A 14,980-nucleotide genomic window follows, 5' to 3' on the forward strand; every position below is an offset into this window, starting at 1 on the left:
ATGTCATCAAAGATTCATCGAACAATTGATTTTTAATTTTTATCATGTAAAACTATATCGAACTTGCGGGATGGACACGCAGATTTATACGCGATTTGGATTTAGTTACGGGTGGTATTACAACACCGATCAGACAACAAAGTGTCTCTCCCCTCCCAATCACGAGAATTTTCCATTTATCATGTTTCATTCAAAAAAATATTGTCGAAAATATCTTTGTATGATGAGTATGTGAATGCAGTACAATTTAATATTTCGTTGGTTTATAGAAAATTACATCTACATTAATGAAAATTTATTTCATGCGACATTGCAGTCAAAAATACATACATGTAACATGTAATTTTTTTCTGCAATGATCGCTACCTTCATCACCTGCATGAATCATTAAAGAAAGCATTTTGTTTGTATTAACATCTTTCTTTTAAAAAATTAATAAATTGATAATGAAAAATAAGTAAAATTCACTAAATTACTGTTAATGATCGTAAGAACTTTAGCTAAAAGAAACAGCCAAAATCGTCTCCTGTGAGACTTTGAGTCTTACATCATCATGACTATTTCGTGCAGTCCGGGATTTTTCTTAGGTCGCTGTAGGCTTCGATTGATCGATAAACGAGCGTGTCCATACATATTACTGTTCTTCTCCTAACACTTAAAAGTTCTATGAAATCATGTCTTCAGTCAATTACATCACATTAAGAAAATTGTGTTTCTTTATTTAAAAAATTAATCATACTGTTCGTTCACCCCACTTACTTTCTTGAACTTTACAACTATATTGTATATATGTAAATATATTTGGTCTTCTTATGTACCTCTTGTACCATTATATGGTGTTGAGTGAAATAAACTGAATTGAACTGAACATTTAAGTCCTGTCATTTACTTGTCAGTTTCTGCCGCTGTAAATTTCGACCAACCGATAAACGAGGCGTGTAGATATCAATCTGGCTGTTTCTATAGAGTTATGAATTAACTATAAGTTTCCATAAGAAATAGAGGGGATAATACTTGGTAGATGTAATTATATGGCGACGAAATGACCCTACCACAATCTATATCCTGTGAACTCCATGGACTTGCACAGACTGACCTTAGACCTCCAGAAGTTGTACAGTAGTAACCATGGTTATCTTCATATATATGGAACAATATGTAACATGCTGGTAGACAATAACGTACGTGTTTTACTGGATGTTTTTTTTTAAATTCTTTTTTAAAGATGATAATGAAAAGATTATATGAGATAAATGTCAAAACAAAACGGTTTTAGCTAGCTTTATTCAACGGGCTTCATGGACATCGACCAGTCTTACATCATTACATGCATGAAAATAAATGACATGTTTTTGAAACAGAGAGAGAAATAGCTTAATCTATTAAGTTCAGGCAATAAGTATCGTTTCAAAAAAAGGGAGAGGGTTATACAGATAAAGGCCTTTAATATTTGTGCATGGTATCTTACTTTGACAGTATAATTTTTATCACGGACCCTTGAGTTTTTTTGGGGGGTGGGGGGTTCAAAACTCCTTTTATATATGTAAGTTTAATAACTATGCTTGTTTGAAACACTCAGAGAGAGAGAGAGAGAGAGAGAGAGAGAGAGAGAGAGAGAGAGAGAGAGAGGGGGGTGCAGGTCCCCCCTCTTCCTCCCCCGAATATACATATCTTGAGTTTTATCCCCTATAATTTCTGACTCTATTATGTGAATAATGTGTCGTAATTTTGATATCAAATTAAATATTTACATATCAAAAATTACACACTACATTTGGAGAAGAACACAATTTATATACTAACTGTATGGAATCCTCTCTGTTTAAGAAAAACCGATACAGTACCCCGATATCGGACATTAAAAATTTTAACTCTAGGGATTCCAACTAGCGACTTAAACGGAGAGAATCATAGCGATAAACAGTACATGTACATAGATATACACTGTACCTGTGCATATGATAAGTTCAAACATTCCAATAACTCTCAAATTTACAAATACCTGCCCATAGTGTATAAAACACAGAGAAATTCCCTATATTTACATATTTGGCCTTTTTAGGTCACCTGAGTCACTCATGTGACCTATTGCAATTGGTCTTCGTCCGTCGTCGTGCGTCGTACATTTTTAACTTCTTCTTGAAAACTATTAATCGTTACCATTTTTGGTGTGAAGCATCTCTATGGTAAGAGGAATCTAAATTGTCAAAAATCTTCTTCTCTACTCCCACGCATGTGAGGAAAACACTGGTTGCATGGTTATGATGTCCATGAGGCCCTCTACCAAAATTGTGAAATTTATGGCACCTGGGTCAGGGGTTCTGGCTCTAGGGTGGGGCCAATATGGCCATATAGTAAAAATGTATTAAATCTTAGAAAATCTTCTTCTCTACTACCATATATATTTTTTAAAAACTAAATGCATGTTTATGATGTCCATGAAGCCCTCTACCAAAATTGTGAAATTCATGACCCCTGGGTCAGTGGTTCAGGTTCTAGGGTGGGGCCAATATGGCCAAATAGTAAAAATGTATTAAATCTTAGAAAATCTTCTTCTCTACTCTCATATATATTTGTCAAAAACTAAATGCATGGTTATGATGTCCATGAAGCCCTCTATCAAAATTGTAAAATTCATGACCCCTGGGATTCAGGCCTTAGGGTGGGGCCAATATGGCCAAATAGTAAAAATGTATTAAATCTTAGAAAATCTTCTTCTCTACTCCCAAATATATTTGTTAAAAACTAAATGCATGGTTATGATGTCCATGAGGCCCTCTACCAAAATTGTGAAATTTATGACCCCTTTGTTAGGTGTTCATGCTCTTGGGTGGGGCCAATATGGCCATATAGTAAAAATTTTTAAATCTTAAAAAATCTTCTTCTCTTCTCCCACACATGTGGGCAAAAAACTGAATACATGGTTATGATATCCACAATCTCCTTTACCTAAATTGAGAAATTAATGGCCCCTGGGTCAGAGGTTCAGGACATGAGGGGGGGGGGGGGGGCAATATGGCAATAAAGTGTTAATGCATATACCGGGTAATGTTTAAAAATCTTCTTCTCTATTCTCACACATCTGTATAAAAAAAACTGACTAATAATTATGTTTACCAGGAAGTCCTCTACTGAAATTTTAATTTTCATGTCCCCTGGGGTATAAGTTTTGACTCTAGGGCAGGGCCAAAATGGATGTATAGATGTTAATGCATACAACGTTAAAAAATTATCTTCTTTGCTCCCACACACCTGGAAGGAAAACTGAATTCATGATTTTGTAGACCAGATCTTTTAGTTTTTCACCAAAATTATAGGTTTCACAGTTCTTTTTTAATTAAATGTGGTCGTCATTACAAATTTATAATTTTTCTACTCCAGTATGAAACCTAACTAATTAGATGCATATATGAGACTCCATGACAAGTTTGTGTATGGGATATATGCTACTCAGGTGACCGTTAAGGCCAATTGGCCTCTTGTTATTATTTGCATGTGAAAAATTTGTTTGTCATTTATTGAGAGGGCTATACAAATACTATAGAACGTGCCCAAATCCCATTGTAATTATATTACAAGTTCAAACCAATCACACCATTAACACTCGACTACGTACACTTCAAATTCAAAAATGGTCTTATCAATATGTTTGGTCCTAGAGAATGGCTGATATTTGTGCGCTAAACCTCAAATAAAGAAGAAAATGTCTATACGTATATACAATGCACGGATCAGGGGGGGGGGGGGGGGCAGGACTCTGTAGAAATATTCAACCTTGTTTAATTTCCATTGTAAATTTACCAATTAAACGTTAGCCTTGGATACCCCTGGCAAATGCAAATATCCATTGGACCCCCCCCCCCCCCGGATCTGGATCTGCGCATGCATACATGTACATGTATTACTTTAGTTTGCATTTATCTCTTTTTCGTATTATATGTTATATCATACTCATTTACATGTATGACTTTGATGTTAAACTTTGACATATTTTAAACAACATTTCTACACATCTTGATCTTTTACCCAATAATGTTTCTGCAGTCTAAAGTTAACTGTCCAAATATTGTACCCATGATTGGTCGCTCACGACACGGTCGGCCTCACTGCCCACGTGACAAAGATCAGGAGCCGCGCATTGTTCTGAGCAGATTTCGCGGGCAACAGACGTAAACCCAGTATGGTCAGAAAATTTTTCCCTCCAAGAGGAACCTCCCTTGTTTTGAATGTGGAACTCGATAGGTACGTAGAAAGATGTGTATATTATGCTCTTTTGTTTTATGTTCTTTGCGACTTTTATAACGCCAGGCCTGAAATTAAAACAGTATTTATAACGCTTTTGAATTGCTGAAAATTCCGACATGAAACCGGTAATGTAACAACGGAATAATGCGCTTTTCATAATTTATATCGTTTTAAACACCATCCACTAATCATACCTCTCTTTTTAAGCAGAAGACCCCCCCCCCTCCCCGGTTCTGTGTTCGAGCTGACCCTGATGCGGAACTGAGCTGGGAAATTCGGACATGTCAAAGAATACTTCGTGGGAAGACATGTACATTATGCAAGCTCGGAGACTCTATAGTACAATGGTAATGTATTATTAGCATAACATGTGTATTATAATTCATGACTTGCTGAATTTGAATCCATATTCAAATGTGTCTTGCGCACGTGCGCAGATCTAGAAAGGCTTTCACGGGGGGGGGGGGGGAGGGGGGGTGTTGAAGAAAACTTTTGTTTTTTAGGCCTTTATTCAGTAACTTCAAATTGAATAGTTTGATTTTTCATTGGGGGGGGGGGGGCTGGGCCCTTCTAGATCTGCGCATGATATCTTTGTAAATTTTTGTATTAAGGCTAAGACAAGACAAAGACGTCAGTGAAAAAAAAAAACTTAGCTTTTTAATATTTTTTAGCTTTTATTCTTATTGTTTATTTCCCCAAATTATATTATTTCAGGATTAATTATCTATTTAGAGATATTCTTATAGGGTCACGCGATTCTGCTAAAATTAGATGTCTTGGTTTTCATGATGAAAAATTTATTTATAATAAGTTGTTAGATAATTTAAAAGTGCTTGGAGCTCAGGCTCAGAAAAATTTATGCTATAAAATATTTAATTTCTAAAAAATAGTGTATACAATATTTGCAGGGGGGGGGGGGGGGGGGGTTCCCACTGTATTTGCTTTCATTCAATTTTTATTTTAGAATAATTTCGTCATACTGTTCCCAGTTATTTTTATTTTTTTTAGAATGCACGAATGCATTTTATCAAAGACAACAATGTCTAACAAAAAACATTTTAACGCCAGAAATTATTTCTTTTACTTAAATTTGAATTGATGACATCGAAATTAAAAAAAAAAAGTACGTAGCTTTTATTACACAATAAGAAATTTTGGTTTTTATTTATTTATTTTTTACATTGAAACATTTCAATTACAGATAAAGTCCAATGTGAAACATACACATTTTTATATACATGAATGATGTATCTATGTTGAGATAAACTAGAGTAAATTGTTTAATTGAGTTTTTCATCCCACATTGATGTATTGATCCCGCCCTTATAAATTGCCATGAATTTTTCAGTGTTACACAAAGGTAGGGTATAGGGGGTGAGATTAAGAATTTACTTAATATAGAAGTTTATATGTGAAATTATTACAAATCAATGCTGGGTATACGTATTTGATTGTGTTCACATTTCAATTACAATTTTTTTTATTAGAATGTATGAAATAGTTTGAAGCCAATTAGAAGTTTTGTGAATTTTGCTTTAAAGAATCATTAACCACTTACGAAGAAATTTTAACGAAGAAATAGTGTAATATGGAGCTGGCTATAACTTGTAAAATTAAAAAATGACAGATAAAAAATGAATGTGCATAGTCCCTAGGGTCATTCGGGGTAACTATTTTGGAGGGTCCAAATTAAATGGGGGTTCTATTAATATGTAGTCTAGTAACTTTTGTTATAAGTAAAACTTATTCCATCATACATGTAATTGATATGGGGGAAATATTTTTGAGTCACAAAAATATATTTTGTTTAAAAAAATGACCAAAATCGTACAGATGAAAACATATTAGGTACATCGATGTGTAAATTTCTATAGAAAGGGGCATTACTCTGTTAAATTTGTTTAATTTGTTACAAAATTTTAAAACTTCACATTTGATAACTACCGGTGGGCATTTTTTCACAATTGTTTCATTATTTTCTCAGAAAAATGTTGAATTTATTTGCCGAGTTATGTCCCTTTTCTAACACTGATTTACTTGATACAAATAATTTATATGCGCTTGATTTTATTCACCACAAAATGAATGATTCTTGTTGTAATCAGTTTACGGTTCAGCTCGTGCTCTTGCTTTAAAAGACAAACAGTATTTATTGCTTGACGACAGACTGTTTAAAATATAAATTATCCGTGTGAATTGAAGAAATCATATCAACGGGGTTACACATTTTAATTTTTACAGGGTCTTGAGAGATGCTATATGATTAACGTTGTACTTGTTTTACTGTAAACTCAATAATAGAAAATTTATTTTTGATAATTGTTTTATCGGTAATTGATTACATATACGTACATATGTATTTATGAATAATTGCAAAGCACTTTATTTCATTTAACTTATTAATTTATGGAAAGCTATATTCTTTTTGCAAGTCAATGTGTAAAGACATTCGCATTAAAACAATACTTTATTTTGCATTACAACTTTATTAAGAATCGGAAAAAACAGCAAACAAACCTATTTTAACACCTAAATTTTGAAAAAGTGGCTCTATTCTAGATGAATTAGGACTAAAGTTATGATATTAAGTAAGTGGAAAAAAATTAGAGAATACTGCGCATATTTTGAAAGAAGATGGGTGGATGGATAAGGCGTGTAAAATTGCCCATACACGGTCGGACAGGCTACTGAAAAATTAAAATATCAATAAATATGATAATTAAAAAAAATTTAAAACAATAAATATTTAACATATCATTGATTTGTAACCTATAAATTTGTTCAATACTTGGAATATGTTGACTCAAACCGGCGTATACGTATCAAAACCTGCAAATAGTGTCATTATTTAGAACTTCAAGGCATTTTCTTTCATGGAGTGGGTCCGTACTCCATATTTTTCTTATAATCTAAATAAGGTCTAATGGGAAAAAACCCCGATTTCAGCTAGCCATGCAACAATAATGTGGAGAGATGACCCACTATACATTAAAAATATCATTTTGTGTCCCAACAATTTAACGTTTTGAAAAAATAATACAAGTCCGTAAATTCATGGCCAAAGTCATAGATAGTATTTAAACAGCGTTCTTTATTGTGTCTGAAATGACTCGGTGGTTAGAGCACCTGACTTAACTAACCTTATATATCTAGGGTTTTTATGTTAAGGGTTCGACACCACCAAAATTTAAGGCTATATTTTGTTTTCTTATCGTTTGTTAAATATTTTAAAAACTGAAAATAGTTAGAAATTGTGCTTTTGCAAACTTGTATTATAACATATTTGAATGGATTTAATTGGGAAAAAATAAATTCAAAAAGTATTTCACAACTGAACCGAATGGGCACTTGCGCTATCTTATCCCCTATCTTCTAAGTATGCTCGCGCATATTTGCAGCGGGTAGCTGGCTTATTGATCGCACGTAAATGCTCAGAAATGCAAATATGTATATAAGTAAATAATTACTGAAGAAAAAGCATTTACTGGTGTTTATATATTTTAACAACTGGTTGAACTAAATTCAAATGAAGTAAAATATAGTTCATAAATGCCAGATACGCGTCATATTAAAAAATTATACGTACAACACACATATTGATTTGAAATATTAACTGTAACATTCTGATCGATTTAGTTTTGATTTCGTTTCGTTTTGATTTTGTTTTGTTTCGTTTCGTTTCAGTAGATTTCATTTCATTTTGTTTCGTTTCGCTTCGTTTCTATTTCGTTTTGCATTTTACATGTACCATTAATAAGAGGAAGCTATTGATGAGTTTCAGAATACTGTGATTTTACTTGTATTGTTATAAAATATAATGTCAGCGAGGAGTGGCCATAATCCAAAAGGCGGGAGTGGGGGGGGGGGGGATGGGGATCAAAATAAAAAATAAAAAATAAATCCTACTGAGATATGATAGAGGATATATATCGTGTAAAATTGATATTTATAAGCAAGCTTGTAAATAACCATTTATGATTTAGACAAAGCATATTCTCGAGGTCAGAGTAAAGCAACTAACCGGGGGGGGGGGGGGGGTCTAAGGTTCGGGGGGGGGGTGATTAAGGAAATTAATTTCAGTAGATTCATTCACTTAAAAATATTATAATATTTTAATAATATTTAAAGATAACGCAAGAAATTAATATTTGCATAAATTACGTTTTAATTTTCTAACATTTGTCAACTTTAGAAATGATACTAGTAATTAATACAAATAATAAAAGTTCGGCGTTTGTGATTTCATGCTCGCAATTTGATATTAAATGGTTAAATCAGTAGGTGGCAAGTTTACAATGACAACTGGGGATCAGAACGAGACACATATGAAATCCACATTTGATATGAACTTCTTCTTACAGCTATAAAAAGATGTTGGAGGATTGGATCTAACAGCCATTACATCATTATCATCATCATCATCAGCTGAATCAGTTTCAACAACAAAGTCCATCTACCTGTATTGTGGTAGGACCATTCCTTGTGTGCTGTTACTGTAAACCAGCCCCTATTTGTGTCAACTTTATTTCACAATATATAACAGAGATAACAAGATGTAGATTTTCATGAAAGAAAATACCAGAGACATTTGAGTACTGGTTTGTGGCGATTAATATTTGTGACGATGGGGATATCGCAAACCTTGCAAAAATTGTTGACATGCAAATAAAGTTGGTTTACAGGATCTTGTTAAGGTACTCCACACCCTGTGATAATACATGTACGGTATTCAGATTTATGGTGACATATTTAAGGTCTTCAGTTTCTAATGGAAGACCTTAAATATGTCTCCATTGAGCGGCGTTCATTAATCTACACACTCATCTTACGTAATTATGCCAAACTTGCTCTCATTGAAGGCCCATGTATATTACAATACAATATTCAGAATTAATTCATCATGACATATTTATATTGATTATTTTAACTAAATTCATGATCAGTAACTCCTTTCCAAAAAGTGTGGAGCATCCTTATAGCTGACTTAAATTCATGAAATTAGTCTTTTTTTATACAATCAAGTTCCATAGAAAGAGTTGCCTTTCTTAGCATACACACATTCAAGGTAATACAAAGAAAGAGTGTGTGGTCATATATTTAAACTCACTCAGATAAAGTTGAAGTATGTAAATACATGTAAACCCTTTGCAACAAGTTCCTATTAAAGATTTTTGGAGCAGGTCCCATGTCTAAGTTATGAAAGTTCCAAACTTTACCAACTGCATCTATGGTTACTAATTGTGAATAAAATAGACTTGGATGGTCATGCAATCTGCAATTGAGCAATGAAGGAAATAGAAGTATTTAGAACAGGAGCCTATCCAAGGTATATAGCTGGTCATATATTCACCAAACTTAAATGGATGATGCATCTTTTGATAAATATAATTTATACTGTATTAAACAGGATAGAAGACTGAATCTTACCCAGCCAAATTAAGGTTTTGGATGCTCTCAAAGTATTTGTCACATTGACACATTCACATTAATTCAATTACAGAACTTGATCTTGATATTGGATGCTAGTGTAAGGTGGTAAGGGACACCTCCATGTTGTGTACTTCCTATCAAAATAAAATCTAGTACATTTTTAATTTTATGACCCCCCCCCCCCCAAAAAAAAAAAGGTGTAACCTAACAACATAGCACAATGGGTTAGAGCATTCATTAGGAATTTGTAAGTCATATGAGTTTGAACACCATTTTGGCTTTTATAATTTTTACCCTTCCAAGAATATTTTAAACAATTTTGTCATATAGAACTACATGAGACATGATGCATTTCTCACCCTCCAATTAAAGTTCTAAAGAGAGGTTTAAAAATAAGGTTGAATCTGGACCATGAATTTCAGATGCTGCAGTAGGTTAAGTTTTTTGGAGCAGGTTAAAGTTTTTTGAGCAGGTGCCCTTTAATAGTCATTTTTAAGTTAAGTATACTGGTCCTAACTGATGATTATATCTTAGTTACTACTGGTTCTAACTTCACCAAACTTGCATAGATGGTGAGTCTTATAATACTTATGCACTTGACATGTTTTGGATGCTGTATAGATTTTGGATGCTGTATGAGATTAAGGTTTTTGAGCTAGTAAAAGTTTTTTAGAGAAGGTGGATTTTGATAGACAAATCTTAGTTATACCCCCGCAAACAAAGTTTAGGGGGGGTATATTGGTTTCAGCCTGTCCGTCTGTCCATCTGTCTGTCTGTCTGTCTGTCTGTCTGTCTGTCTGTCTGCCTGTCTTTCTATCTGTCTGTCTGTCTGTAGATGCAACTTTGTCCCCCCAATAGAATTTTTTACTACTGCATGGAACAGTCTGAAAATTTGTACATATGTTGATCACCATCTGAAGATGTGCACCTGCAATTTTTAGCTCACCGAGACGAAGTCAAGGTGAGCTTATGCTATACCACGGCGTCGGCGTCCGTTTTGTTGCAGGTCCTGTATCTTAGTTATTACTTGTCCTAACTTCACCAGACTTCCATGGATGGTGTGTCTTGTGATACTGATGCACCTGACAGGCTTGAATGCTGAGTCTGAGCCATAGGTTTTGGATGCTGGATAAGGTCACATGTTTAATAGATAATAGTACTATTTCAAACTTGCATAGTTGATATGAATGAATCGCAGAGGTAACTTTAGATTCAGAGCTTGATCTCCATTATCAAGAATGCTAAAAAATATATCTTAGTTATTACTGGTCTTAACTTCAACAAACTTGAATGGATTGTGTGTCTTATGATACAGATGCACCTGACAGGCATGGATGCTGAATCTGAGTCATAGATTGCAGATGCTGGAGGAGGTTAAGGTTTTAATTGCTGGTGCCCTCTGATGATGATATTTTAGTTATTACTGGTCCTAACGTCACTAAACTTGCAGGGATGATGTGTCTTATGATACTGATGCACCTGACAGGTTTGAATGCTGAATCTGAGTCATAGGTTTTGAATGCTGGATGAGGTATAGTTTTTTGGAACAGGTCACATGTTTTATTGATGATAGCTTGCATAGTTGATTTAACTACAATGTATATTATAAATTGAACGCAGAGGTTGCTTCAGATGCAGAGCCTGATCTCCATTATCTGTTTAAGAGTGATTTTTAAAGATATTTCAAGAAATTGAAATGCAACGTTTATTTACAAGATTAATTTTCATAAAACTGAGCAGAAGAGATCAGTTTCCTCAATTCCCTAAAATATGTCCGCAACTGTCGCCCACGATGAAACTCACATTATAACTTGATCATGTGATATAAAAAAAAATATTTTAATTTCGTTGTGGGCGATGGCTGGGGACACATTTTCCTCTTCAATAAACTGTCATTTTTCACCAAATCTTAGAAATATGCCAAAATGTTTAAGTCATAGCTATTTGTTGAAACAAGATTAAAGTGTATAACTTGGTACTTTATATACACACATGTTCAAGATGAGATTTAAACAACTTTTGAATTTTAGGGCAAATATTGAAAGAACCTGTACCTTCTTCTTTCAAATTGACATACTATATACAGGGAAATGTTCGCCCAGTTTTATTTTCACCCCTTTCGCCCTCATTGTCATGGGACAAATTCAAGACTGGGTGAATTTCTTTAACTCAAATTATCTATTTTTTTCACAATTTTGTTTGGGCAAATTCAAGACGGAGCAAAACCATTTGAAAGTATTATAGATGGGGGAAAATAATCCTGTATTCAGTAGTCATTTGACATCAATACAAACAACATGTACCAGTTTCTATGTACATCAATATTTCCAAAGATTGGCAGAAAGGTTTGTAACGTAAATCTTATATGACACTCTTAAAGTTTATATGACATATGGGTAGGCAAATAAACTGTGCATATTTCATAGAGCTGGAAACAGTATATTCTGTATTAGTATTTTCTATGTAAGCAAACAAGTCTATGGCATAATATTGTATTGTATGATAAGTATGAGATTTTGTATCATTCATTAGTATATTCTCACGTCTGTGAATATAGCTTCATAAAGACATATATGCAATTATTGTAATTTTCAATGGTTAGAAAGATATTGAATGGTCTTTTAGTTATTAACCTGCTTGGAATATTATCGAGATGATATTTCCATGTACCAATAAATCTATCGATTCGTAGATTTGTAGACATTGGTAAGACTGAACCTTCACGACTTCAAATTAAAAGCAATTGGTGAAGAAGAGGTGCAGTGCAGCAGTTTTATAGCATTACAGATACAAGGATGGCAAATTACAGTACTCAGAAATCAGGAATGGGGTCAATTACATTCAAAAGTAATTAATTAAACAATAACTTTAAACTGTCAATTAAATTACCATTACAAGGATTTTCAAATGCAATTAATAAGATTACAATTACTTTGCAAATGTAATTATTAAATCATTTGAGAAAATATACATTTATTGACCTCTCAATTTTTTTCATGAGAGATATGTAGACATGGATGAGAGTGAACCTTCGCAACTTCAAATAAAAGGCAATTGGTGAAGAAGAGGTGCAATGCAGCAGTTTTATTGCATTACAGATACAAGGATGGCAAATTACAGTACTCAGAAACCAGGAATGCTTTAAACTGTCAATTAAATTACCATTACATGGATTTTCAAATGCAATTAATAAGATTACAACTACTTTGCAAATGTATTTATTAAATCATTTGATATATACATTTATTGACTTCAAAATTTTTTTCATAAGAGAGGAGTGAGCGGAGCGAGTGGGTAGAGAGGGGAGTGAGTGAAGAGCGAGTAGGCACCACTACTCACTCCCCTCTCTCTCCCCTCACACTCCCCTCTCTCACCACTCACTCCCCTCTCACTCCCCTCTCACTCACCAACAGTGAGTGGGGAGTTAGAAAGGAGTGAGTGGTGACAGCGGGAAGTAAGTGGTGAGAGAGGGGAATGTGAGGGGTGAGAGAGAGGGAGTATTAAGAGAGGGAGGGGAGTGAGTGGTGAGTGAGAGGGGAGTGGTGAGAGAGGGGAGTGTGAGGGATGAGAGAGGGAAGTGAGTGGTGAGAGAGAGGGAAGTGTGAGGTGAGAGGGGGTAGTGAGTGATGATAGAGAGGGGGTGAGTGGTGAGAGAGGGGAGTGAGTGGTGAGAGAGAGGAGTGAGTGGTGAGTGAGTGGTGAGAGAGGGGAGTGTGAGTGGTGAGAGAGAGGGAGTGAGAAGAGAGAGGGAGGAGGGTGAGTGAGAGTGGAGTGGTGAGAGAGGGGAGAGAGTGGAGTGAGTGGTGAGAGAGAGAGGGGAGTGTGAGGGAGAGAGAGAGGGGGGTGAGTGGTGAGAGGGGGAGTGTGAGGTGAGAGGGGGGAGTGAGTGATGAGAGAGGGGAGTGAGTGGTGAGAGAGAGAGGGGAGTGAGTGGTGAGAGAGAGAGGGGAGAGAGTGGAGTGAGTGGTGAGAGAGAGAGGGGAGTGTGAGGGAGAGAGAGAGGGGGGTGAGTGGTGAGAGGGGGAGTGTGAGGTGAGAGGGGGGAGTGAGTGATGAGAGAGGAGAGTGAGTGGTGAGAGGGGGGAGTGAGTGGTGAGAGAGAGAGGGGAGTGAGTGGTGAGAGAGGGGAGTGTGAGGGGAGAGAGTGGGAAGTGAGTGGTGTGAGGGGGGAGTGAGTGGTGAGAGAGGGGAGTGAGTGGTGAGTGAGAGGGGAGTGAGTGGTGAGAGAGGGGAGTGTGAGGGGAGTGAGTGGTGAGAGAGAGGGGAGTGAGTGGTGAGAGAGGGGAGTGTGAGGGGAGAGAGTGGGAAGTGAGTGGTGTGAGGGGGGAGTGAGTGAGAGGGGAGTGAGTGGTGAGAGAGGGGAATGAGTGGGGAGAGAGGGGTGAGAGAGGGGAGAGAAAGGTGAGTGAGAGTAGAGTGTGTAGTGACTGAAAGGGAAGAGTGAGAGGGGAGTGCGTAATAAGTGAGAGGTGAGTGAGTGGGGAGCGAGTGGTGAGTGAGATGGTAGTGAGATAGGAGAGAGAGTGGTGAGTGAGAGGGGAGAGGAAGGGGGATGAGTAGTGAGGGAGTGGTGAGGAGGAGGGTAGCAAGTGGGAAGAGAGAGGGGAGTGAGTGGTGAGAGAGGGGAGTAAGTGATGAGAGAGGGGAGAGAGTGGGGAGTGAGTGGGAAGAGAGAGGGGAGTGAGTGGGAAGAGAGAGGGGAGTGGGAAGAGAGAGGGGAGTGAGTGGTGAGAGACGGGAGTGAGTGGTGAGAGAGGGGAGTGTGAGGGGAGAGAGAGGGGAGTGAGTGGTGAGAGAGGGGAGTGAGTGGGGAGAGAGAGGGGAGTGAGATGTGAGAGAGGGGAGTGAGAGAGGGGAGTGCGTGGTGAGAGAGGGGAGTGAGTGGTGAGAGAGGGGGGAGTGAGTGGTGAGAGAGGGGAGTGTGAGGGGAGTGAGTGGTGAGAGAGGGGAGAGAGTGGGGAGTGAGTGGTGAGAGAGGGGAGTGTGAGGGAGAGAGAGGGGAGTGAGTGGTGAGAGAGGGGAGTGAGTGGTGAGAGAGGAGAGTGTGAGGGGAGTGAGTGGTGAGAGAGGGGAAAAGGTGGGGAGAGAGAGGGAAGTGTGAGGGAGAGAGAGGGGAGTGAGTGGTGAGAGAGGGGAGTGTGAGGGTGAGAGAGGGGAGTGAGTGGTGAGAGAGGGGAGTGAGTGGTGAGAGAGGAGAGTGTGAGGGGAGTGAGTGGTGAGAGAGGGGAATGAGTTGAGAGAGAGAGGGGAGTGAGTGGTGAGAGAGGGGAATGAGTGGGGAGAGAGGGGTGAGAGAGGGGAGAGA

General features: G+C 36.9%; 1 protein-coding gene and 1 long non-coding RNA gene across 2 annotated transcripts; one reads left to right on the top strand and one right to left on the bottom strand.

The window, feature by feature from the left end:
- Positions 1-3,707: 3,707 nt before the first annotated feature.
- LOC128174445 (uncharacterized) lies at positions 3,708-13,656 on the bottom strand (the record flags this gene model as incomplete). Its single annotated transcript, XM_052840002.1, is given in 3 exon segments — positions 3,708-3,757; positions 8,825-8,886; positions 13,079-13,656. Coding segments are annotated over 3 exon segments (690 nt in total), but the record flags the coding sequence as incomplete, so codon positions are not given.
- LOC128171324 (uncharacterized) lies at positions 9,578-12,917 on the top strand. Its single transcript, XR_008242063.1, has 2 exons — positions 9,578-12,522; positions 12,677-12,917. It is a non-coding gene; the product is annotated as an uncharacterized LOC128171324 (long non-coding RNA).
- Positions 13,657-14,980: the final 1,324 nt, after the last annotated feature.

Source organism: Crassostrea angulata, chromosome 2, assembly GCF_025612915.1.
Source record: "Crassostrea angulata isolate pt1a10 chromosome 2, ASM2561291v2, whole genome shotgun sequence".
NCBI lineage: Eukaryota > Metazoa > Mollusca > Bivalvia > Ostreida > Ostreidae > Magallana > Magallana angulata.